The 26906-nt window shown below is 43.0% G+C and overlaps 1 protein-coding gene across 1 annotated transcript in view; it reads right to left on the reverse strand.

The window, feature by feature from the left end:
• The window catches only part of MKLN1 (muskelin 1), a 94319-nt gene that overhangs the window by 51062 nt on the left and 16351 nt on the right, over positions 1-26906 (reverse strand). The window contains exons 3-8 of the mRNA XM_040546282.1: positions 21781-21923; positions 20312-20400; positions 14608-14717; positions 10608-10800; positions 2940-3017; positions 1670-1735 (exon numbers count right to left, since the gene is read on the reverse strand). Of these exons, the coding sequence (XP_040402216.1) occupies positions 1670-1735; positions 2940-3017; positions 10608-10800; positions 14608-14717; positions 20312-20400; positions 21781-21923 (679 nt within the window). The remainder of the gene's footprint in view (positions 1-1669; positions 1736-2939; positions 3018-10607; positions 10801-14607; positions 14718-20311; positions 20401-21780; positions 21924-26906) is intronic.

Genomic DNA, 26906 nt, shown 5'->3' on the forward strand with positions numbered 1-26906 from the left:
GGCCAAATTCCCACAGTCTCGTTAAACGCTACCTACGTTCAAAAGGAAAACCCAAGCAGTCAGCAGCAGCTGGGTTTAAGAATACACACAGCACCAAGAACTTCCCCTGGCCTGTCCGTAAGCTGAATTACACGGCAAACCTTTTAATTTCAATAACATACGAGCTTCTACAAGCCTCAATGGGCCTGGAAGCAAAACTAAGGGCAACCTCCCAAATATCCCACTGCGAAACTTTCTGAAGGAAGGTATCCTGCCCCCACTGGAGAGAGCTGCAGCAGGAGAGGACTGATGTCACAGAGGGAGATCCAGTTCTCGTGCACTGGGACACCTTCTGCACATGCTCTCCAGCCAGTTTTAAGTCAAAAAAAAATCAATTATCCATGTTTTTTACTGCCTTATTACAGCAGAGTGAAAATCTAAGTCTAAAGCAGAGATGATATGCTTGCTAAGACCTAAACCAATATGAAATGAAGGCTCACACTACCACAGCTTGCTTTCTTTCAGCAAGTCTAAAGGACTGCCCCTTGCCAAGTTCACATGCCTCGTCTTACTTCAGCACGCCTGTCAAACAGCCACTGCTACTTATTCACCAGGACCACTAGGGAGCGTTCACAGCTTCTTTTGCAGGCAAACACCAGCAATCCTCCAGCAGCGTTTTATTCTAATGAATCTCTTCCACCGAAAAAAAAGTTTGCTTTCATATACAAAATAACTCGAGTGCTTTCTCTAGCCCGGTAACTACATCCTGAGTAAAAGCCAAGGACTGCAGCTACTGCTGCATTTTTGCTTGTTCACTATGACTTAGCAAATTACTCTTGAAGGTACTGTTCTGTCACATGCTTCAGTCCCTTTCCATATGACCACAACAGATATGGCCACAGTAGTGCTTGTGCCAACTCCCCCAATGACACCTCTTTGCTACTGATGACCCTGATCTTATTTCTCCTTACCTAAGGAAACTTGTATTACTCATACAAATCCTCTGCTTAGAAAAGATGCAAGCAGGGATGCATAATTGAAAGGTTACTTTAGTAAAGAATAACGTACCCCGAAATATGATTAAATAAAAGCAAGACAAAGCTGTGGAAAATTATGGAATATAATATCAGCAGAATTGTTACCCATATCCCCCTTTCTTCTCTTTGTGGGCTCTTTGAAACAGAGGCTGAACCATCCTTTAAACTGCTATAGAAAGCATTTCCATAAAAAGCATCAAATAATTTCTATTTAAATGGAGTTTCTTGCAGAAAAATAGCGGAAGGTAGAAGCCGCTCTAACCAAAACAGAATGAATGTTTCAACACATCAGTTCTATTGCTTGAGTGCTATTCCAAAGCACGCAATATGTAATAGATAAGGGAAATAATCATCCCTAATTTCTTTTCTCTTGTCTAAGCATCTGCTCAACAAGGAGAGGAAGAACAACAAAAATTAAAACCAATTGTTCTTGGTTTCTTAGTGAAACAGGCCCAAAGGAGAACGAGCAGGGAGAAGTGGGTGGGAAAAGCAGCTGGAGTAGAAAAGAAAGCACAGTATTTAACGTAACTATTAAAAAGTGCAATTTTACCTCAGAAATTTAAATTAAGACATTCCCTGAAGAACACGTTTGCACATTTATCTGAAAAATATCTCATTAAGTAATTTAGTTAAGAAACCCAGCAACTACTCACCGGTCTGAACATCTATAACCATCTGATGGCCTCCTCTCATCCCTGGTCGGCTGTCTTCCCCATCACCTTGTAAAAAAAAAAAAAAAAAGGAAGGAGAGAGTGTTGGTCCATAGCAAGACTCTACATGAAAAATATACAGCTTAATATATAATAACTTAAGTACTATAAAAAAGCAGAGCAACTTAACAACTTGCCACTCTTTAAGCATTAACAAAGCTTTCTCCAGGTAGTATTCTTCTGTGCAATATAAATATATACAGTTTGGCTTATATTAGAGAGAGCTACATTGAATACAGTGCCCTACTGCAATTCTGCGAGCCTTGCATAGGAGCTCGGGAGCTCCTGAAGCATGCAGGTCCCCACAACTGAGGTCTGAGCTATCTCTGAAGCTCTCCAGTGCTGGGGACACAGAATCTTTTGCTCCCTTTTCTTCTCTCACCCCAAGCTGCCTGAAGGCAGACAAGTGAGAACAAATACTCAAATGACACGGCCCCGTACCCAAGGGATAGAAGCAAAGAGCTAATGGTATGGATACAGAAGAGTTGTTAGCTTTGCACCAATTATTTATTCTCACATAAGGGAATTCCAACTGTCCAATTAAAGCAGCTTCCCAAGCACTTTAGATTTCTTAAACATTCAGGACAGGCATCACCCGTGGGAAGCAACATTAGAAAGACAACCGGCATTCTGCTGGAAGAGAAATCTACTTGTACTCATAGATAACCCTTCCCAAGAGTTTTGGGTATGGGCCTCCACGTTTGGTGACTGTCACTTCGAATACTAAGGTTGATATATGACAGTGATTTTTGTACTTTGTAGTCAAGGTTGCTGTTACGAGACTTTTCAAGGCAGAGAACACCAGAGATAAACCTGAACTGCAGAATTTACTGCACGATAGGCAAAGATTTCAAAAGATGTCTCAAATTTAAAATACTCCATGTTAAGATAAAGCATTTATTTACCACTCTTAGCTGTACATTGCCCTTTAAGATGACTCCATGCATTAAATCCTGCCACACAGCTAACTGTTCTTATGCTTAACCTACATTCTGAGTTTCGTTTTTGAACCGATTAGCTATCCTTAAAGTTACAGCTAGTGTTCCTGTTGCGTTCCTTGCTCAGCCTGAGTCCAGGCTGCATTTCACTGACTTTATAAATGGCAATTTTTCCCCTGAACAGCTGTCCGACAGAAGGCTTTCTTGTTCTGTATCCAAAAAGGAACACAATAGAACTAGCAGTATGAGGGTTATATCTTAAGAAATATCCTTACCTTTGGTGCTTTTGGGGATAATCTGCCCCCAGCGAGGTTTGTATTCCTGTTGACTGATATACTGATTGAATAAACCATCTGCAAAACAAAATTTCGGCTGTATAAAACATTCATACTTCCATTATAGAAAAAAAATCACTTTTAAAGCAGGTTATTTCAGCCACACTCAATCCAGCATGCTTCTCCAGTCTTCATTTTAAATAAATTCTCTATAGACATCATTTAGTTTGTTAAACTCAATAATGAACTAAATGTGTAAGCACTATAATAAAAAGAATACATATTACTAGATCAATCAAGAATTACCCTGTTTGCCTGTCAGGTGATGCCAATTATCCATAAATCTCCAGCGTGGTGTATTTAATTCAGATTAGAATCCCACCCCCACACTTAAGTGAAAGAGAAGTTGCCAGTGCATGTAAAATTCAACCTTTTTAGTACACGTTAAGTTGAAACTAGGTGAGGCACTATCTCTGGAGCTTCAACCAAGAAGAAAAGGGAAGAAAAGCAGATTGTTTAAATGCTACAACACGGGACGACCAAGCAGTGGATGAAAAACAAAATATTAGTTTACATTCTTTTCAGAGACTTAAGCAATTAAACCAAAGCAACATTAGGTCACTGGCCAGATATGCCAACTGCAGCATTTCTGTAAGAAGCATTAATTGCAACACTCTATCCACATTCCCCATGTGCCTTCCTCTCCCTCTGCACACCTACCACACATTTTTTTCCAGCATCCCGAGGTCAGTTCTTAATTCTGATCTGCGTATGTCATCAGTCTACTAAAGAAACGTTTAATTTTTCGAAGAGGGGATACACAACACCCACGTTCTCTAGGACTGCCCTTCAGTCTGGAAAGAGCTTAGCAGGAGTTTGGGGAACCTGTTGGTATCAGCCTTGAGATGACTTCAGTACGACAGACTTCCTAACTTTCTGCATGCATAACAAACTGTTAGGCTCCTAATGGCCAGTCCCTCGATCACAGCTTTCCTCGAGCACTCGCTTGCCTATATCCCACTGTATCAAGACACGAGCTCTTTATAAATGCACTATAAACACTTGCCATACAGTACCCAAAAACAAAAAAGTGACTTCAGACAGCCAGTTTTACACCAGTATGCTATGGTAACTAACACAGGCAAGTTCGGGACTCCAACGACAGATTTGCACAGCTTTGTAGAAAAACAGCACGTTGCACATCGGCTGCTCGCTCAGACGTAGGATGGGTTCAGAAGCCCTAAAGCACGTAATACCTAAGAGATTCGCAATTCAGCAGGATGGGACCCGGCAAATTAGCTCAGGAATCAGTTGTACATTCCACAAAAAAAAAAAAAATCACAGAATCACAGAATTCTGTGATTCTGTGAAGAAATGGAAAATGAAGAAAGGAAAAATGAAATTATTTAGTTGTATATGATAGGTATCAGTTCTTCCAACCCCAGTAATTGTGGCTTTGAGGTAAGAACGGAACAGATCATGAATGTCTCCATTTATTTACACAAAATCCCTTGGTAAGCACACAAATGAAGAAAGAAAATTCCTTAGTGCACTCGTACCTATTTATTTACAAAAAGGTAAGAATCTTTTCCAAGCATGACACAACATTCAGAGAATGTTTTAAAGCATTTCCTGCTATCCTGTAGTTTGTCATGATGGTTATTCATGATGGTTATAGGTGTTTGGGTCCCTGCCCGTGGCGGGGTTGTGGAATTGGATGATTTTTAAGGTCCCTTCTATTCTATGATTCTGTGACTGAAATCCAGGTTTTAATTAAAACCCAAGCCAGCAAGGATTTCCTGGGAGAAGATAAATACTCTATTTAAAGACCATCTACTAGCAAAGTAAAGGCACTCAGGAGCTCCTGAAAGGTATTGAATTCGGTCTCAAAATACAAAAGTGCTTTCAACTTTCATCAACTCAGCTCCGCAAGTTGTTCAGATCCAATACGCTGTGAGAGCAGGGCAGATTTACTTTCACCTGTCTTACAGCCAAAAACAGCAGCTCTCTCCTAGCACTAGGTAATTGAGGAAAGCCAAAAGTTTGCTCAGCATATGTAGAAGGGCTTGTTTTGGTTTCAAGACTAGGGCTCTTACTCCAACTTCTTCAGGACTTGCAAAGCTGGGACAGGACTTGAGAGGCTTTAAACTTGAGGTTTCATGAGTTCTGATTCACGAGAGCCAACTTCCAACAGAACAAATGTATGCACTGTAAGAAACCCCATACTGACTCAGATTTTTCTAGCCACAAACCTAGATAGAAATTCAGCCTTATGGTTATCATTAGTGTTGGGTCTTCAAGACAGAACGCAAAGCTGTATTCATCCCCACGGCAGCCAATGGATAATTGGACATAAATAGCTCAAGAGGATGAATTACACCACACAGGATCCGAAAGGGTGATTTAACCTCTCTCCCATGCTCAACACCCACAGGCTGCACTTGTCAAGATATGACACTTCTCCCCTACTGTGCCTTCAGCCTCTTTTAATAATGCTTCTTGTCTTCCATGGGACGTTGGTTTGGAAACACTCCAGCTTGCTTCCCAGAAATGTTTCTTTCTGCTGGGAGCAGTTCCATGTTCATTCCACTTGCACCGCAAACCAGAGGCGGCTTGTTTTGGAAGCTGAATCACCACCTGTCCAACACCACAGGGAAAAAAAAGGAGGATTTCTAGGTGGATTTTGTGTCTACGCCAGACCTGTTCGAGTGCACTCCTTCTGTTTCTTGCCAGGACAGCAGTGCTGACCAAAAAGTCTCCAAAGCTTCTGCAAGGCACTGAAGATCAGAACTAGGTCTGCTCATGTCTGTCAGCTGTTTCCAATGAATCGGTAGTTTAAAAGAAATTTCAAATCCACTGTAGAAAACGTGGTAAGCTCCAGTCTTTAAAGGAATTTGCTTCCTTAGCCTCTGAGGTCTCTCATTTCAATGTCCACGTTTACTCTGTAAAATTGCAGCCAGACTGAACTTTTATTTTGTACTACTTTCAAACACTTCGCACCAAGTTGTGACGCATTTTGCTTGTAACAACACGAAGTTCACAATAGTTAGGGCCTAGTAAATTCCACCTCCCTGATAAATGAAGGTTTTATTTTGTCAGCCAATTACACGTTACCTAGAAAGAAAAAAAGCAAACATCGCAGACAAAAATATTTGACTTGGTGAAGCTGGTCTGGAACAGGTAAAAGTTGTATTAGGTTTCACTTCAGACAACACGTGCCTCTGGAGGGGGTTACTGAATTCTATTCACTTTACGGCTAATGGCATGAAAAACTTCAGAGTAACATTTAGCCCACGACTTCTGGGTTTGGTGTTTTCTGTTTATTTGTTTTGTTGATGCTTCCAAACAAAATCTGAAGCAGAAAACAAAGAGGATGCCAGGTAAGAGTCTAGCCTCTAGGTAACTTCCACAAGACGTGGGCACAACAAGGAAATACATGATTTTTTCAAGCCTCAAAAGCTGTCACATCTCCTCATATTTATCTCTTAAGGAAAATGAAGCAGGATGCCAGGTTTGTTCTCCTAAAAGATACACTTCTTCTAAGCAAACTACTTCTTCTACCCACCACAGGCTTTGGATCCCTAGCAAGCTTCTCCCCTCCAGTACGATAACGCAGCAAACCAGTGTCTATACTTTCTCAGACGTGAATCCAAAAGTATCTGAAGGTAAAATTAAAGTGTCAATGTCAATAGCTTCCAGGAGAATACAGCTGCTCCCGTTCATCCCAAGCCTGGGGAGACATTTGAGCCTGCAGGCTGTACCTCACATCTCCCGGTTCATCGCTCTATCTGGTGAGAAGTCAGCCCCATACACATCTCTCATGTGGACATGAGAACTGCCAGAAAGAACACCTCGGTCCCTGGAATACTAATAGGCAGCAAACCTAGCCGATCTTCAATCCATTTCAGGCAGCTTTCTGTGTTTACAGTAGTTGCAAACAGTCCACCAAGTAATTTGCACGCCGCATGCTCTCTGTAGGAATATTAAGCAGATTTTTTTTCCTTCAATAATATAGGCTGCTTGAAAGCTATAGGAATGAATCCAAATTTTAAGCATTTGAAGCAAGTCTGTGAACCAGCTGAGGTTTAGGGAACCTTTTTATTTTTGAGAGGAAGTCAGGCAGCTGCCAGAGTTTCCATTTGCCCATTTTCTAAGTGTAATGCACAAGTCAAAAGAATCTGCGGGAAAAGTGTGGCTGCCTGCCACTGAGCTCTCAAAAGAAATCATCTGGTGACGTGAGGTGGAAGACAGCGTTCATCATTAGCAATGCAAAAGAACAAGAGTTTAGCTCTGCTAGCACTAATTCTTGACCACCTACACTTTTTCTACATGACTAAGCCTATGGAAATAGCCTGCAAGAGATGCATCACTTCTCACTTCTTAAATACCTACCACAGCAAATATCAGCCTCTACGATCGGGATTTTAGACTGCACGGAGCAAGCAGCACCTCCGTCAACCTCACGGCACTGCTGTTTGTTCCTTTAAGGCTACGAGCTCTCAGAACAGCGGGAGGTCAGGAGTTCACATATTCACGTCCAGCCTGTTACGGAACAGTTTGCTCTTCGAACCATTTCAGGGATAATTTAAGGATCTGTGTACCTCAATTAACTCTACACTTGAACTCCACTGCACTCGCCATATGCAGGACTAAAGTTAACCTGCTTTTATTTGAGAGAACACCACACCGGAGAGGAGTTCAGCCATAAGAACACCCCACATCCTCCAGATTCAGCTGCAAGCTCCTGAGATTTCACAACGAAGCCGCTAAAAACAAAAAGGCAAAACGCTGGGTGCAGACGAGCTTCTTTCAAACTGAAGAGCTTCAGAGATGTGCAGGACGGAGCAAGGACAGGTAACCATGGAGGGCCACAGGGAGCAGATGGCAGCGATGCTGTAGGAGAAAGAGCTGAAGACTGAAAACATCTATTCCCATCCTACCAAAAAGAAGAAGGACCCAGCTGTTAGGTACCAAATACATCCAGTTACCTGACTTACAGTCATCTGGTACAACTCGGGACAAACTCTTTCAGCGGCAGTTTCAGGTTTTTTTGTGGCAAACAGAGGGGTTTTCCTACCCCTCTCCCCCATCCTAGCTGGATCAGCTCCCTGAGCTGGTTTGCCACGTGGCAGCACGAGCACCAGTGCCAGGGGACACGCTGTCCTGAGCAGGGGCTGGATTGACCCAGTTAGGCAAAGTTCTGTCAGCTTACAGCATGAACAGGATGCAGCCTCGGTGTCTCGGGATAGATAGCACTTCTCTCCAAAGGGTGCTTGCTGGGAGGTGATAGAGCTTTAAATGGGTACAAAAGCTGAAGACAGCAAAAAGAATCGCAAAAGGATGAGGGAAGGAAGGTTAATGTATTCAAAGTCAAGCAAAATCATTAAGGATAAACAACAGAGCAATGGGAGATGCACACTGACATTTAACTTCAGCCAGCCCAGTGCTAGATTAAAAGAAAGCAATATAAATATGCCCGTGCATATTATTCTGTCGCTCAAAAACAGTGAGGAAACTTAACCGTGCTACTTGAAGACTCTCCTACTAAGTTATCCATAGCCTGTTACCAAAAATACTTGCTTCTGTACTTGCTGGGACAAAAAAAGGACTGACAAAACAAACTACAGTATTTCTCTAGGTTGCTTAAGAGATGCAGAGCTCTCCAACCTCCAAAAAGGGACATGATTACAGGAACCAGGATTATTCACATCAAATCTGACAAGGAGAAAGCGTCCATCTGCCAGCCAGTGCAACACAAGACAGACTCTTCTACCAGACATGTCTACCGCCAGTACTTCCACACCTGGAAAAGCTGAGCACTGCAGACAGCAACCCCGCTCTCAACGAACCAGGGAGACACAGAAGCACCACCTCCATGCAAGCCCTAGGGGAAAACTGCTGGAGGGAATAAATGCAGTATGCTACACGTTCGGTAGTGAAAGAAATTAACATCTGACAGACAGCACAGAAAACAAAGCCACAAACATTCAATTCATTAGTGCCCGTGGAAAAAAAAGAAGTCAATTTTTGAGGGACCTTATTCAGCACATTCTAGATCTCTAGTGAAATTCCATTCAAGAAATAGTTTCTACTACAGCCCGCGATGAAGTGGAAAGAGGACGGCCTCTAGGCACTGATGAGATTAAGCCGCCAAGGCAGCAGACTGATGCGTTGGCAAAACCATCCCCGTTAGCATATAGCACCCCTCTGGCTCTCAGCAGATCCTGCCTCAATTCGGTGGGCTCATCGGCTGCCCCTGACGCTCGTGTGCCTAACAAAACAGCAGCCAGCCACAGCTCCCTGCTGCTTTCTCCTGCTACAACCCTAGCGTGCCCTTAGACTCGGGAGAAAACTGCTGGTTGCAAAATGTCCCTGCATTGCAGGAAGCTGTTTATGCTCCCTTCCCAGCCAACAACACTATGTAGTCTCAGGAGGGCAAGCAGCACTCAGAAGGACGAGGACGAACGCAGTCTCAATGCTTGCAGCTGCTCAGAGAGCTCAGCACAGGGCAGAGCTGAGCTGTTTTGCTTCTGCAGTTGAGAAACCTTGAGCCAAAACTCACAGAAAGCCACTTGCTGCAGTTTTTGACAACCTGTTGCAAGAAACTCCTTAACACCATGCTCCGTTGAACCGCTTCCTCGCGAAAAGATTGTGGTTTTCATGGAAGACAAACCTTGATTTTAAAGCTATCATTTCTATCACATCCCAAGAACCGCTTGCAACTTCAGTGGTACAAAACGCACAGAGGTAGCCAGGCAGGCATACTGCCATCTATCCAAGAGAGATTCCGGAATGATTGATTAACTCAGAATTAAAAAAAAAAAAAAAAAAAAAAAAAAAAACACACACACAACAAACCTCTGGTGCCAGACACCCGTTAAATTAGTGCACTAAGTCCCTAAGTCCGTAGGCACAAGGATCTCGCATGCCAGCCCAGATTTCCCAGGAATAGCAATTGCACGTCATCAAAAAGCTCGACACCCGCAGGCACGAGGACCTCTGTTTATCCAGCTGCAATCCAAATGCTGCACTGGCCTTTGGAGACACCTCACCGCAGTAGCTCAATTCGTGCAACCCGTTCCATCAACGGAAAGTAAATCTCACCCATCTTAGGGGTTGAAAGCCGTTTACACGCAGTGCTTCTAAGATGAAAGGTTCCAAGTAAAAGAATTAATAGTTAGAATGAAAGCAGTAAGCGAAGTCAGCCTCTGCTTCCACTCACCATGACTTCTAAACTCTCCTCCAGGGAGCGTTGTCCCCATAGACAGAGTTCTCAAATGCAAGTTCTGCTGAAATTCCAAGCAGGTGGAAAGCCCTGACTAGAGATCACGATGCAGATCATTGCTGAGAACACTTTTCTGATAGCTATACCCCCCTTCAGCTTGCCAGCCACCTGCATGCAGAACCTATCTTCACCCATTAAGTGCACCACGTTGCCATTTCAAGGGGAAAGAGAGGTTCAAAAGTAGCAGAGATAAGTGATTCCATCATTTTTAGCCTACATCATGCACATACAAGTCCAGAAGTGGATAGGACACCACACGCTAAATATGAATAGAACATGGACTAGACAATCCCACTGCTGTGTACGTTAACATTTAAAGCAGTAACATTTTAATGCCTTTTTTTTTTTTAATTAATATACCCGACTGCCTCCGCTTCCCTTACCATTCACAGCTTTTTCTATCAGTTCTTCACAAGCATCGAAGTCTCCCTTCAACACCAGCTTGTCATGCAGGTCTGTCAACATAGGGTGCTCCAGAGCAATCTTGGTTTTCTTCTGCAGCGACTCAAAAGCTTCGGTGTAGTTGTGCTGGCGGAAATGCTTTAGGCAAAGGCGAATGGCTTCCTGTTCACGGTACTACTGGAACACAAGAAAACCTATGAGACATGTAGATTTGCCTTTTACTGGCACTGCTGGGGACTACCTGTGAACCTGTCTGGAGGCAGAACAGGCTCTTACACGCTGCACATAAATTGTGCGTGAGCTTACAGAGGAACTGAGCTTACAGAGGAACGGTATATGAAAGGCATTAGAAGCTGTGCAGACATTTGCTTTCCAACAGCACAGAAATTATACAGCTTCATGCCATCCAGCTTAAAAGGCACACAAGAGGAGGCTGCCCAGCGTCCCGGATCTCTGAAGCAACCATTATCTCCCCCCGATCCGCCCGGTCCTGCTGGTTGAGGCCTCCATGACACAGAGCAGGAAAAAGCCTTCGCTATCAGCGTTACATAATTTGATTGTATGACTCTTATGTAACAAAATAATTTAGAAGAGTAAGTAGGTCACAGCTTTTCTAGAAGCAGACAAAAAAAAACCACTGGAATAGAAATACTCGCGGTGACCGCTGCTCCTGCCGTGGAACAGCAGAACGTATGGCTGGCCACAAAGCTCGCGAGGGTTTCGAATCCCTGACAGCAAGTATTTACACGAGGCCAAAATTTTAGCTTCAAAATAGTTCCACAGGCCTTAAAGCAGAGCCCCTGCATTCATGCTACGGATCAGCCAAAGCTGTCCATCTCCCACTCGACTGGGGGAATGAGGATGGCTAGAAAAACCCTCACTAGATCAAAAATCAAGGTACAGAGACAGGAGAAAATAGTAAATTCTGTTTAAGAACTACAGCTTGTGCAGTTAACCTACCAAATCCTCCACTGCATATTCAAAGCTGCCAACAATATGCATAAGCAACAGATTTTTATGGTAAGTAGCTCAGACCTTCAGAACCACTTATTTTATGCAGACCCTTCAAACCCAAGTTGCAAGGCATTAAAAAAAATCTCAGTTTCCATCTTTAACACACGTCGAGTGCAGTCAAAAACAAATCCAACTTAAGAACCTCTAAGACTGATCAAACTACAGATAAAAGATTTTATTCTTAAACGGAAGCCACTGCTGAAAGTTAAGTTTGTATTTAAATGAGCAGAATCCTTCGGAAACCCTAAAACTAATACCAACATTCAAAACACATTAGTGCTCCTGAAGTAATGGCTCTATAGCAAGAACCTCAAACTGAAACAGCTAAAGAGAACACAGCCATGAGCTGTATTTTTAGTTCTTAACCCATCAGTATTTCACAGCTGCAAATAGCCAGAACCATGCATTTTTAGAAAATCGGTTCTCAGCCCACACGAGAAAGGCCAAGCAGACGTACCAATAAAAACGCAGGACACTGGCAAAGGAACAGTAAAGCTAAAACACAGCTTTACAGCACAAATAACAATAAAAAAAAAGGTTTCTTGATTTTTTTCCTCCTAAGAGATACCTAAGACACTGATCGTAAGCAAATGTTCACTTGAATGAGTCAAGGCCAAAAGCACGTTAGATTCTTTGCTGGGCCAAGGGAGCAAAAGGATAGCTGCGCATCAGTAATAACCACTTCCACATGTTCAGCTCCTCTAGTTCAGCCATCAGACAAAATTGAGACTGTGTATTTCCACTGAGCCTCTCCTGATTGATAGATTTGGCTTCCAAAGCATCAAATGACTGTTGGACGCAGGCTGGCCACTTGATGTAATGTAGAAGTCTGCATGTGATTGGCATCACAGTAGTACTACAGAAGCTCAATGTAAAAATATTGTACGCAAATGGTGTCTAAAAAGTATGTAAAAGGCTCCTTTTTACATGCTGTCATGCAGCTTTAAAGAGATGACAAACCAAAGAATGGCTTTGATCTGAATTTGTAAATAATTCCTTTGGTTAAAATCTTAATGAGAGCATGAGACTAAGACATTCACACTGTCAAAAACACAGGTAGAATTAAAAATATTTCAATGCTCATTATCAAAAACAAAAATGACAGTCATCGCTAAACTGCCAAAGTCTGCTCGCTCCTCAGTAAAACCGGAGTAGGAAGGCTTTCAGGAGGCTGTCAGCTGTGCCAGGCTGTAAGGAGGCAGGAGCAGGGAGCCAACTGAGGAGCGTGCCTGCTGCTTTGCAGTCCTCATCTCCTGCACCTAATTCCTATTCCTGTGGGGAGTGAAATATGTTGTTGGTTGAAGCACACACCGCAAAAAGGATGGGCAACTTCGTGTAGAACCTTCTTGTCCAAGGTCTCAGACAACAGAGAATAATTATTTGATTTCCAAACTTTTCAGGCTTCCAAGAACATGCATGGTAATACCCACACTACCTCGAAGGAACGGAAGAAAGAGCTCAATCCTGCCTTCCCCTACGTAAGGGTCAGCACACACCCTCCAACACGGCTCTGGCAACAGTGGCCTGAGGACCGTGAGAGAAGAAACCATCAGTGACACACGCTGATCACCCAAAGCTTGGCAACTCATCCAGACAGTCATGACTAAGTCCCTGCCTCGCTGCTTTAGGGCTCGGAGCTTTAGAAGAACAATGCTGGCACCCCCTCGAAGAAGCTGTCACTGCAGACACGCTGACCGTGAAATGTGTCGATTCCATGGGGTGAGAGAACAAAACAGATGTTGACATCATCATCAAAGAAAAGAAAAAAAAGTAAAAAAAAACCATAGCTTCCTAGTTGCAGCAGCTAGTCAAAAATGCTGGAGACACCACCATCGGGAAGCAGCAGCACAGAAAACCATCAGCAGCTTCTGTCAGCTGGGCTTTTTGGAACTGGACACGAGTAATAGCAGGCTAATGACCACGATGTCATGTTACGATTAAAGCTGCTATTGACAGCTGCTATTGTGACTGTTAGTGCTGCTTTTAAATCCTCCACGAAGTCACTTGTGATGTTGGTACAAAGATTTATGAGCCAGATAGCGGGGTAAAGAACCTTGGGGCCATGCTAACAGCTCTGATACAGTCAGCAGCACCACAGCCACCATCAGTCTATCCCCTTTTTGACTTTTTCATTCTGGAAGCAGAGAGACACTGCTCCACCACTCAGTCGTATTCAAAAGGGAATGATGTCTCCTCTGTAACGCACCACATGACTTGCATGAATTGTTCCAGAAGATCTAGGCATTAAAAAAACAGCACCAAACTGATTTCTCATTGTGAGAGTGCGCTTCCCGCCCACAGAACAGGCGTCTGCTGTGCTCAATTAAATACAGCTTATACAAATAACGTTTAGAGCCCTTTAAACTCGCTATCCATCAAAGTGACAAATGGCATAAATCATCTCATCTCAGTCCAGCGGCGTCAGCTCCCCTCCGTTTCAGGATTTTCAAGAAAAAGACAGTAAGAGGTAAAGATCAGATGTGCAAAGATCTGCAACAGGTTAAGACGCTGAAGTGGGTTTTCTTTAAACAACCTCACCCCCTGTTGCACAAAAGCTGCATATATAAACCAGAAGCCTCTAGACTTGCATACACAGCTCTGTAGAAGGACTAGTATGGTAATAGACTGACTATTTAAAAGGCAACAAGAGGGAGAAATGGGATCTTTAATATTTATTTCCCTTCCACGACAAATTATTTTAATAACGTTGTCCCCTTTTGACTCAATGTTCCTTCGAGTTTTCCTTGCAACGTCTACCTAGCAGGTTTTTGTTTGTTTCTTTTACAGAACCTACAGGCTCAGAGTCCAAGCCAGCTATGAGGTTTGAGTTTTAACTACGCGTGTTTGTTGTTTCAATAGCAGATATTCAAGGAATGAAAAGGTCACATAATTCCAGTCCGAGAAGTTTCACAAGATTCTGAGACGACAAATCCTCAAGCGAACAGGCACCTAAAATGCAGGGCCTACCTTGCTGTACCAGTTGAGGCACGGCTGGACCACATCTGGATCATCAATGCCATTAAGTTCAACATACCAGATACTAAAATTGAAGCTAGGTCCCCAGGATAAGAGTGGAACTGGAGGAGAAAGGAAAAGGAGAAAAAGGAGGCATCAACATCAAACAAGCATTGCGTTAGTCTTATCAGGCTATACACGGTACTATTTCAACAGAAAGCTTTTGAAGGTTAAATAAGATTCAGTACTTATGATTTTACGTAAGTTTAGGTTTAAGAAAGCTTAGGAAAAAAATCACCACGCATCACGGTAAAGCTGTCATTTAAAGCAACCTGTACTAAGCAACATTAACACAGCAGATCATGGCAAAGCAGAAGCTCGCTTTAAGCAAAAGAGCAAAAATACTATCATTTAAAACAGCTCTGAGAGGCAACAAGCTTTGACATGGATGGGAATCACGAGCATACCAGAGACAGTATTTGCTCCTCGCAGTACATTTATTTTCACATTTGTCAGCAACAATTATTTTTCCTAATGGCGAAGACAAGAAGCTTGGGTATTTAAAATTTTACAAAATTAGGAACGTCTGCAAGATGTGGAGGAGGGAAGGAGGGAAAACTGTCAGTCTCCAATTTAAAAACTGTATCTAATTTTTATTTATTTATTTTTTTTAAACTCTCAAACATGTGCAGCTTTTTGGCTAATCCTGTTTCATCTGGGTATGGGAACAAACATTTAAAACACTAAGTGACCTGTGAAACACACCACAGCCTCTCACTTAAGGCCTCTCTGTGGTAACATCCATGGTCTTGCATCGATTTATCGATTAGCCTGCAGATTAAGAGTTTGTTCTGCTTCTCAGAGCAATTGCAGCCCCCGCACTGCTTTTACATGAGCGCTCGCTCCTTAAAACTGCAGTGAAATCAAGTGGCTTCTCTCGAACACTTTTGTTTCCTCTCTATTTGACCATAACTGATAAACAGGAAAAGATAGCATTGGAGATGAATGAGTAGTAACCAGCAGCAATGTGGAGTCCACTACTTCCTCCCTTCCAGAGAAGCTGTTCTTCCCACGGTGAAACTGCTAGCTACCCCTCAAACCGCCACGAAACACCATTGAGACTGCTGACTTGTTCAACTAGGGGTTTTCTGACCCACCCCCTGAGGAAATCAAAGCCAAAAGTTGTCTTAAAGTTGTTCCTGTTAAAGGTTCAGAAGCATTTACACTTCCCCAAGCTACATCCCTTATTTGCCGCAACGTGTTTGGGCACAAGGCATATTGCTCAAACGCACGATACCCTAAATTTTAAAGGGCGTTTCTACGAACCTCTTGCTAGGGACTTGTGACGACTTCTAGGAACAGTCATCAGGAGAACAGATTTTCAGAAAAGATCTAAACAGACTCCGAATATGCGATTCTTAACTGGTTTTAAAATCAGTACGTAGGTACTTCGTATGTTAACGGCTCTCAGATCATCCCAGATAATTCCTTTCTACTTGATCCTTCAGCCTTCCAGGTGAGATGCTCTCAGAGCAGCCCCTAGTAGGTTCATCTCGGTGGAGACAGGAACTGGTAGAGAAAACCAACCGAGAAAGAGAACTGGTAGAGAAAACCAAGCCTGTCTTCCATGGGACAAAGCTAAGCAAGGTATTTTATCTCAATATCATAAAATCTTACTACTTTTACCTCCAAATGCATCAGTTTAAAGTTGTTACCAGAGAGATAGGGGAACTGATGCAATAACTGATGCATGTTTTGTACGAAAAAATGCTACAATCCTTGCACAGAGACACAAAAAGGCATCAGCAGCAACTGCACAAACCTTTCCTAGCATTCCTTGGGAGGACAGCAAACTGCCAAACACTAGAGCTCATGGACAACCCAGGGCATCCCACCTATTAGGATAACAGACCGACAAAATACCACGAGTGTGGGCAACCCCTTTTTTCTGTCCTCAGACCGGAACGCACAGACCAAACTGAAGTCAAATCTGGTGCTCATTCAGCCATAAAGAATCCTAATCAGTTCATCAGCTCCTTGCACTCAAACACCGAACCAAACCACAGACCACCTCAAATGGGCTGAGGCCATCGATTTCCTGACGGTGAACCTGAGGCCGATGTCGTGGTGTTGACTTTACTGGGTGGGAAAAAAATTCAAAAAAAAAAAAATCAAGCTTTACCACTTTACCACCTCTTTCCAGGAAAAAAAAAATAAAATAAAGCAGAGGTGTCCACCTCGATTTCCTTCCAGCAGAGCCTCTGGTATAAATTCAGAGAACTTATGCCAACTTCTACCAGCTTGAATAATCAACAATTCCTCAGAAATAGTGATTTTTACGTAACGATTTCTGTGGTACAGAGGTAAAAGTAGCCTAAGATGCTGGAATATGCCTTCATGGGTGCAACTCCATTCCTCTGCTCATGTCCCCCAGTGGCCGTTTCTTTATTTGTCCCCCTCCAAAAAAAATAGTGGAAACCCTAACCCACAACACAGTTGTAGGGGCCATACCTTATTCTACACACTCTTTGCTATATTGCTTTTTTTTCCTCCACAGACACACACCCTTAAGGGAGAAAGATGCTCCCATTAAAAGTGTCGAATCTGAAACCTACCGCTCCAGTATTTCTCCATTTTTTAACCAAAAAGCGACCTCAGCTTGGTTTTTTTTGCTGCATCCGTCCTAAAATGCAAATGACTGTTCAGCCCAGCTGAACTGTCACCGCACGGTGTGAGGTGCCCAGCAGAGAGGAAAAATAATAAAAAAAAATCAATAGCCCTTTAACAGAAGCAAAAGGTATTTAGGTCACTTATACAGTGTTGTGTTCGTGTTTTTTTTTTTCACCCACACAAGACTGATTTTAGGGGGATATTTCTCAATAATTGCAAGCTATGCCTAGGCAAGGACTGCAACCCTGTATACTACAGAAAACAGCAGAGGCACTGAACAGTACAATTATTTCAAGCACACCTCTCAAGCTAATTTCTGTGCTCCTCATCTACAAGCGGTAGTCACACAATGCATGTCTGGAAAAATGCAGGTACAATCCAACTAATCCAACTAATATTGGAAACATCCATAAAGGAGTATTGCTTTTTTTTAATACAAAAAAGCTCAAAAACCTTGAAGCAGAGTTAGTAATTCCCATGCTAGTAACAAACTGGCATGAGAATTGCACTCAGTATTTCTTCAGACTCCTTCATGGCAATCACTCTTCACAACACCTTCTGCTTTCAGTGACACAATATAAAAACCTCTGCTTGGAGGGACCACAAAAGCAAACAGCCAGAAACAAAGCGCGCAGCCATATAAAATTGTTCTTCACTATTTTGTCCAGATAAACATCTTTTCCCCTCCCAAGCTCTGTAACGAGGTGCTACATGAAACGCAAAAATTACTTGTCAAGTAGGTCAGCAGCCTGTACAACTGGGCATTTCAGTGCTGAGGAACTGAGGTTGAACTAATTAAACTGCAAGAAGTGCAAGCCTCGTCTTGACAGAGGGTGAGAGAAGTAACTTACTTCTTCTGCTTCCTACCAGCCAAACATCACGTGGGCAATGGAAGTTTTAGGAAGTTTTTCCCCCCACCTCTCACAGATCTACCCGTCATATTCCTCCTGTTTCCCCCCCCCCCCCAAAAAATATATTATCCTCCCTGTTGTGCTGCTAACAGCAGCGTACAGATCTGTTTATCTGCAAAATTATAAAGAAAATGCCTTATGCAAGCAGCTGCCGAACTAAACAATGCCTCCTCCAAACAGGCAAGCTTCGCTGATAACAGTAACTGGTGTGGTGTCAGCCTCTCCGAGTCCAAAAGGGCAGATTTTGGCCTCGTGCTTACTGGCAGCATTACAAGGAACACAGCACGGTATTTCAAATTTTGAGTTACTTTGGCTAGCAGCTTGGAAATTTTAACAAACTGAAAACATCTTCACGCTGCGAATCTGAAAAATAACAGAATTTCATAACATCGTTTTACAGTTGTTTCACAGTAGAAAAACACTCGCAACTTTATAAACAAAATGACGCTAGGAACCAACTAGAAATTAATAGGCTTTGGTCAAAAAAGCATTTTAATTTTTCTCCTAGCACAGGAATTTCCTTCGCAGAAAATAGCTTCAAGAAATGAGAGGCAGTAGATAGAGCTAAAAAGGAAAACTCAAACCATAACTGGTGAGCAACTGACAAATATATACATATTTGTCACAAAAGAATACTTAATTTTATGTTCCTTAAGTAAGGAACCCATCCCAACAAAACGAGCCATGTAATTTAATACCCACTCGCGTCATGTCAGAGAAAAAATGCTGGTAAAATTAATCAACATTTCACTTTCCTAACAACTTCCAACTTCATGCTACGCTTTGTAACATCCGAACATATCTGCAACACATTCTGCAGGAATACAACTTACGCATCCAGAGCAGTAGCTAGGAATCTTTCCGTTCAACCCTTTAGCCCTCCAATAACTATTTGTTGTTTGTTAGCCATTAAAAAAAAAAAAACATGCCCCCAGAAAGCTAACACAGAAAGCTTCAGAATACATTAAAAATCGATTTAACTTTCATGACCTCAGCCTTAAACTATTCCTTTCCTCCACTTCAGGATTCCTCAAGCTAAGTGTTACAGATGCTTCCAAAAGAAGTGGCAAAAAAAAAAAAAAAAAAAAAAAAAAAAAAAAAAAAAAAAACAACTAACTTCTCCACTTGCCTAAACATGGGAAACATCATGGTTTATGGCACACAAACGATTACTTGATTCCTAAACTGAAACTTCCACGAAGAGCCTCTACACAGCCACGGTCATCCAAATCTTGGCAAAGGAATTACCCAATTCTTCAAAATGCTCCTAAATTCCTCTAAGTCAACAGGATCTCCTTTGATTTTTCAGCAACTATCTACTTGCTCTACTTGCTCTTTTTTCTAAAAAAAAAAAAAAGAATTAAACAGCGTAAAAACTAATTCTTTTACTGTCTCAGCAGGTAGGAAGGGGAAGATAAATCTACTCAGCTATGTAGAGATGAAAGGCTCTAAACTACTGGATTAAGCCCAACCAGCATCAATAACGGCAAGTGTAAGACACTCTCTCTGGCCCACGCAAAGCAAGAAAAGAGCAGCCACCCCAGCTCCCATCACAAGTCACAGGAATTAGTAATTAGTACCCCTTCTAGCATGCTCCACCAGAGAAACTACACTGGTGGACATCACGGAGCATAATTCTTCCTTGCTCCTGGACAGCATCTTTAGCCAGAAGTGGGACTTCATGATTAGAGCAGCAAGAAGGCAAAAGGAAAGGCTTCCGCTATTGCTTTTTGTTGCAAGCGTGTTTGGTGGAAAAAAGAAGAAACTTCTTCAAACTCCAAGGTTATCAATGCTGGAAACTTTTACTAGTATTTAACTTAATGATTCTTTTTTAAAGTTCTATATAGCAAGTTATAGTAGGACAGCAAGCAGCTTCTCCAGTAATTAGTTGGCTCAACAACTGCGTTTCTGAGAAGTACAGTATTTTGCTTTCAGTCCCTAGGATTTCTATTACGAAGCTATTATTTTAGTAACAGGACTTCACTGTGTTCCAATCTAACCAACCTAAGAGATCATGAAATGGAACAGCTATTTTGGATACTTTGCCTGAGTACAATGAAGTCACAAGTGCCAAGACTGGCACAAGTATAAGAAAAGATTATTTTCTACTCAGAATGCCGAAAAAATGCATTTACCTATCTTAATGAATCGACAGGGGAACATCTGTTCATCAATTTTATGCTTCAAGGTGAATGTTTCTTTGTTATAATCATTCTTTAAGCCACTGTGGGAAAAAATAAATAAGGTTACTAAATCTTACCTTGTATTTTAGGACTAGCTAATAAATGCAATCTAGGTCATGCCTGAAATGCGATGCTTGTTTCATATTACTATAAATCATCAGTACCCATGCTGGACCAACGCCTGGACTGCTATCCACCATCTTATCTCCCTGGGAGGCAGCACTGGCTAGTGGCTTCAGGGGGAACTGACATCAGATCAATGCTGCTGGTCTGTGCTAGCGTCCCTGCGACTTCAGCAAGCAATCTGAATCACGCTTCCCTGGGTAGGATGGAGGCAGACTTATCACACTGCCAAAGCACTTTGTGATCCATTTATGAGCAACATTTTTTAAAGTATCAAATATTCGCTATAGCTTATCAAAAATCCTAGGTCCATTTCTACTGAAGATGCAGCAGCAGGTCCCAAAACAAGGATTTTTATTGAACTTGTGACATTATCTATCGGTAATTACTATGTCACTAAAATCTCTTCCCCCAAAGTTCGAGCAGCAATAAAGTGAGGCTGCAAGACTGGTCTACCTAAAGAGAGGGAAGGGACTGGGAAGGCTGTGGCTAGTCTCTATACGGCTTTGAAGAATACCTGCAACAAAGAACATCCCATGTTTCCCCCCTGGCTGTTCTAACTGCGTAAAGATCATGTACCCCAGTACGTTCCCCAGAGGTGGAGCTTCCTTCTGTAGGCCTCCAAAACTAGTTCTTGCTCCTCGTTGCTCTTGTACTCCTAGATATTTAAGTATCATTTCCCTTTCTGAAACAGAAAGCCCCTTAAAAGGCCCTTGAAAATTTATGTTAGCAACTACTCAGAAGCTCACGATCAGCCTCGAATAGCCAAAAGGCTCCTTCATTACTCCCTACCAGTACAACTACTGGACCAAACTACAAAAAAAAAAAGGAAAACAAAGGTTTTCTATTTTCTTATCTGATTTATTTACCCATTTGAAGCAAGACAGAGCAGCTGACCAGCCAGAGCTTTACAGCTGCAAGGAGGTTCTTAACATAGGCAGGTTACCTGTGCTTTTAAAAGCTTCTTGAAGTTACCCACACCTGGGGAATCATTTCTACTGCGCCTCAGGCACAAGGAAGAAAGGAACCGCAAACACAGCAAAGTTGAACCTTGCTCTCAGCTCTTTGAGACCTCCAGGAGTTCACTCTCCACAAATCCTCTGTGGTTAGGGCAGGATAAGGAAGGCTCCCTGGAGCGAGCATTGGGATTGTTGCTCACTGACCTGACCACAAGCACAGGGGCAGCTAATTGTAGGATCACAACAACAGCTCTGTTACACTGTCTGCTCGGGAGTGAAGGGGAAGAGCTTTTTGGTCCAGCCTTTCTGATTACCTCAGCCGACGAAATCACGTCTTACCTGGATAAGAGATCTGTCATGTTTTCCTCATTCATCCCACCAAAGACTTTGAACTTCTTTAAGTTGCAGACATGTGTTTTCTCGTACTTGCCAAACGTGATGCTCTGGACTATGGCAGGTCTTTCAAGTTTCAGAATCAAATACTGTGGAAGAGAGAACAGTGAATTTCAATATTAAAGCCAAGGCTGCACAACACACCAAGGGAGAAGCAACGCAGCCTTCAAATATTCAGTTATAAAGCCAGAAAAAATGAAAATTAAGATGATTCCCCCGCCCCCCCCCCCCCCCATTATCATATTTTCTCCCTAGTTCTTGGAACTAACCAAAGGCTTTTTAGGAATATTAGTTTTTAAAAACCTATCCAGGAAAAAGATTGGGTTGAAGTGCCTATTCCTAGCATTGCTATTCAAGGCTTACATACATTCCTTCAAGTTGGATGCAAGACTTCCTGAAATCTGGCAAATAGGATCAAGCTAAGGAGGACGATGATTCAAACGCCCACTCCAGCCTGAAAGGAAACCTAAACTGAATGCACAATTAGATAAATACAGCATGTTCCACATGCTAAGAGAACATCAAATTACTTTTCCTCTCTAGAAGAGACTATTTAACCACTGAACACAGACTAAGTTTGATTTGTGGCTAACGCAGGAGCCAACTGCTTAATAACCATCCCAAATAAAACCCAACCACTTCGCTGACAATAAAGGGCTTTACACATATAATGATGTAAATGTTCTCGCTTTGAACATTTGCTCCCCTTTACTCAGATGTCCCCCTACAGCACACAAAGCAAAGTCAAATAATTTATTTTCAGGTCCCAGCTGCCAGCTTCCCCAGCACTGCCGGAGGAAAAGATCTATTCCACTTGAAAACCATACGCAGAGAAGCTTTCGCACCATCCATCAGGGACCATCGAGCACCAAGTTTATTTAACCTTCCCCTACAAAGCAGGTCTTGAGGGAGCCTGGAGACATCCTGCTTTGCAGGATACACTGAAGTTCATACCTAAAAACAAGGTGGTTAATTGTCTTCCCTAATTTCTCAGAAATAAGCAGCACGCAGCAGAGAAACGAGACGAAGCGCAGAATCCCAATTACTCATCGCCCTTGATTTTGTTACAAAACCTTATGATCGAGGCTACGTTCCCAGCAGACAGCTAAGGCGCTGTGGAACACCTCCCACTGCAGGCACTCCTGGTGGCCCCTGCCTCCGAAAAGGGGCACTGCCAAAGCAGCGTGATACGGTATTTCGGGTCTTTCATCAGCATTTAGCAGTTATCTGCATGCTTCTGTAGGTCCTCAGGAGATACCAGCATCGCTGCCCCACTCTGCTTGTGCTGAGCAGCTCCATCGGTGGGGCAAGCTTACCCCACAAGTGCATCTTTGGGGTGAGCAACAGAAGAAACTTTACCCGCTATCTACTTCTTGGTCCTTCTGCCACAGCCCTATAAAGCAAGCAATTCTGAACCCAAGGAGCAGTACTGATAATGTTTGAGAGCATCAGGATAAATGTGGAACCTTGAGGACTGGTCCTCAAAGAGCTTAGCTTAGGAAAAATACTCCCCCAAACAGCATTTACCCCAAATAATGCAGACAAGACCGGTACCTATTTAGAATACGGAGGAATTGCTGCCAAGGATCTTTGCAGCAATTCATTTTTTTTCAGATTGAAGAAAATAAGCCAGTATCAGCAGTGCGAGGACGTAACGGAATAATGTTTCGGTGCTCTTCCAGATATTTTAAGTAGTTCTATGAACACTTTTTAGCATCGTGCCACCCATCCAAACGTCAGGACCCAAAGTCGGTTTAACTAGCAGTTAAGCCATGCTTCCATCTCAAAGTAATTGCCAAACTTCTTAAAATATATATATATATATATATTCTATATAGAAAACTGCTGAAATAGAGAAAAGGAAGGGATGAGCAAGAGGATAATCCTGGAAGAGGGCAACACCAGATCCATGGCACAGCCCACTGCCAAAATTCCTGTGCGGAACAGCCAGTACGCCCCGACATCTATGAACTCCTCCTCCACCGCCGTACCCTCCCTGCAGCTTTCTCCCAGCGATGAAGAAGTGACGCCAGCACTACCAACAGCAGCGACTGCAGTGCTTTAATCTCGTTGGAGTCGCAGCCCTCACGCCTGGGTCGCGGAGACAGACTTTCTCAGCCACCCTGCAGAAGCTTGGCACGCTCTTCATCCTGCGTTATTCGATTCTTACCCTACATTAAGGGAGAGAACTCCAGGGCTGCAGTTAAATCCTCTGCCTTGGCATGCACGTCTGAAACGGAGCAGGGCACGGCAATTACTCCCCGTGGCCAGCAATTAGTTCTCGAGCCTACGGACGGAGGGGGGAAACTCTGCAGCCGTCCCCGGGCTCCCACGCATCGCAGCGCTGCTGAGTCACGCGGGCATTAGGAACAGGCACAGAGGCTCAAGACAAGCTCTTTGTGAATTTATCTCACTGATAGGGAACCAAAAAGCAGGTTTGCTTCAAAGCCTGTGGCCTGATACCTGAACCTATCTATGCTTTTTGTAGTTTAATAGATAAGGGGGTGTATACACCTGTATGCCTATACAACATATATAAAAATACATCAACACGTGCACGGTTTAATGTATGTATATATACGCACACGCCACTATGGTTACAGGCTGCACATCTCACAGATGTCCAAAAATGATAAGTATTGCCTCGAGTGCTGCAAACAGCTGGCTGCAGGGACGTTTTGGACTGTTACCAGGATTTCAGACGCGACAGACTATCCTCTCTAGCTTTGAGAGATGCGACAGAAGAGCACCTAAGTTCAAATTATTTATTAAGCCTGGGGAGAACAAGTTATATATATTTGTCTGAAACCTCACAGACTTAACCTCGTAACCTCTGAGTTATATAACACTTTCCAGTCCTGCTGCTCTAAGCAACGTCAGTGCATTTAACACCCGAGTATTCAGGAAGTATTCCAGAAATCCAAATTGGAAGCTCAAGTGTTTGTTCATTAGAGGCACGGCGCACTGACATTAATTGGAGCAACTGCACAAAAACCTCAGCCTAATTGTCGAGCCTCAAATTACCGCCCTTGCAAACAAGATGCTACAAAGCATCAGAAGAGCAAGACTTCTGCTCGGTGATTAAACACATTTGCTAGCGGAGATGCACAAAGAGCAGAGCACGGCGAGTCACGTACGGCGCTTCAGCACCTCGGCAGCCGCTTACAGGCACCCAGAAAAGTGAATCCAGCCCCGTGGCACTGGGAGCTGCAACGAATTCCAAGCTTTCCCGAAGCTCTGGTCTGCGCTACCATTTGATGACAACCATATGCACGCTTCTGCATCACACAACCGAGTGTAAATTTTATTAATGGATTTTAAATTAGTTCCTGATATGATCTACACAGCAGGATGGAAATCGAGAGGGGAAAATTGTTCTTCTCAGATACAAATTCTGCGCTGTTACAGCATGTGTAGGATGTTAGCGGCTCTCCCCGAACAATTGGTTTCAGTTTTCCATCTCCGAATCAAATAAGCTCGACCGGATTCCAAACCGTACTGTGCAAGCTGCCTGGGCAATTAGACACGCATCACATTATATTAACTTATTTCTCTTTAACGTTTTCTGCTCATCAACCTTTGCAGTGCCGCGCTGCAAACTTTTTTTTTTTTTTTTTTAAATTAGGGAGCAATGACATTTGTTTTGCGTGTGAAAATAAAAGCAGAAAATAACCCAGATCCTCGGCAGGGGCTGTCAGCAGCCACTAGGCAAACCTACCCAATGTTTTTGCAATTAGGCTTCTGTCTTTTAAAACAAAAAGCCTACCCTTTTGTTCTGCACGTTATTAATCAAGCCGCTATGGGTAATTAGAGGTTCTCCTGCACGCAGCCTCCCAGTTAGACCACGGCTGCAGCCGTCGGGACGCACACGGATGGCAGGGCCGTGCTCTTCAGCATTACCAGCCTTGCTGCTTCACACTTCCCATGTAAGAACCCCTTCAAAAATAGAACTACCAGCCCTCTTCTGCCCGAATAGGTTACTACATAACAGGTTTGTTATTGAATATGTAATTTCTGGGTCATTCTATTTCAAGGCTGAAGACAGATATCTAGTTTAATAAACAGAAAAACAGCTGTCATGCTTCCTTCCACTGGCACTCATTCATAACTCGTGGCTTTCATGGCCTCAGGAATGATTTAACTCTACCATACCCACAAGCTAGGCAGACGTTTTACTAAATATAGCCACGGGGCAGTACTTCAAATATCCAGACTTCCACTTTCATTTTCTTTTCCCTTTTCAGGAAGTTTTAGTATGGGCTTTACCGCGCTTGCTGCAAAGCACAGATCTTTCCCTGAGCCACTGGACTAACTCGGAGCTTTACAGACTCGTGCTTACCTTAGCAAGGGGAATGCTCCCAAAGCAAGGTGCCTAGAGGTGTTATTGCTTCAGTCAACAAAGAAAGGGGACCACTTAATACTAGGGAGTGATTTTCACCTCTCAGGCAGCACAGAACATCACTTGGGCAGTGAGTTAGTAAACCCCCACGTTAAGGTGAGGCACACGGAGGAGACAGATGCCAGCGATTGGGGCTGCAGCGTATTAAAATATCTCACAGCATGTGCCAGCGAGCTTGAATGGCATTAGTCCTCACGCCGAGTCCCAGCCTTAGCTTCAGCTAACGAAGTTTGAGACAAGGCAAGCTTTATGGCACTGAGTTTTTGTGCACTTCCTGTCCCAGACTATTACGGCCGCCCACGCGCTGTAACAAGTGCGTCACTGTAAAAGCGACCAATTTTGAAACGAAGCGGTGCCAACACAAAAGCCATAAAACGCTTCGCAGCTTCATTTTCCATAGGATGCTCTGTGTTTATCTTGGGGATTAAAAATAATGTGCGTGTGCATATTATTGCTGGAATCTGAAATACCCATTTGCTAACGTAAAGCGATTAATCTCACCCCAGCCTCTCTCCCCACCACGACTATAATTCAGTCAATTATTATTTCAGCTGAGGTTTTCCCACGCTGAGATTCTGCCTTTAGAGCTTTTGTGAAAACGAGGAAGCAGAAAGCTTGCATAAAAGTTTTACCTGCATTAAAGTGTGGCAATCACCACGGTTCAGAGGTGACA

Source organism: Cygnus olor, chromosome 1, assembly GCF_009769625.2.
Source record: "Cygnus olor isolate bCygOlo1 chromosome 1, bCygOlo1.pri.v2, whole genome shotgun sequence".
Lineage (NCBI taxonomy): Eukaryota > Metazoa > Chordata > Aves > Anseriformes > Anatidae > Cygnus > Cygnus olor.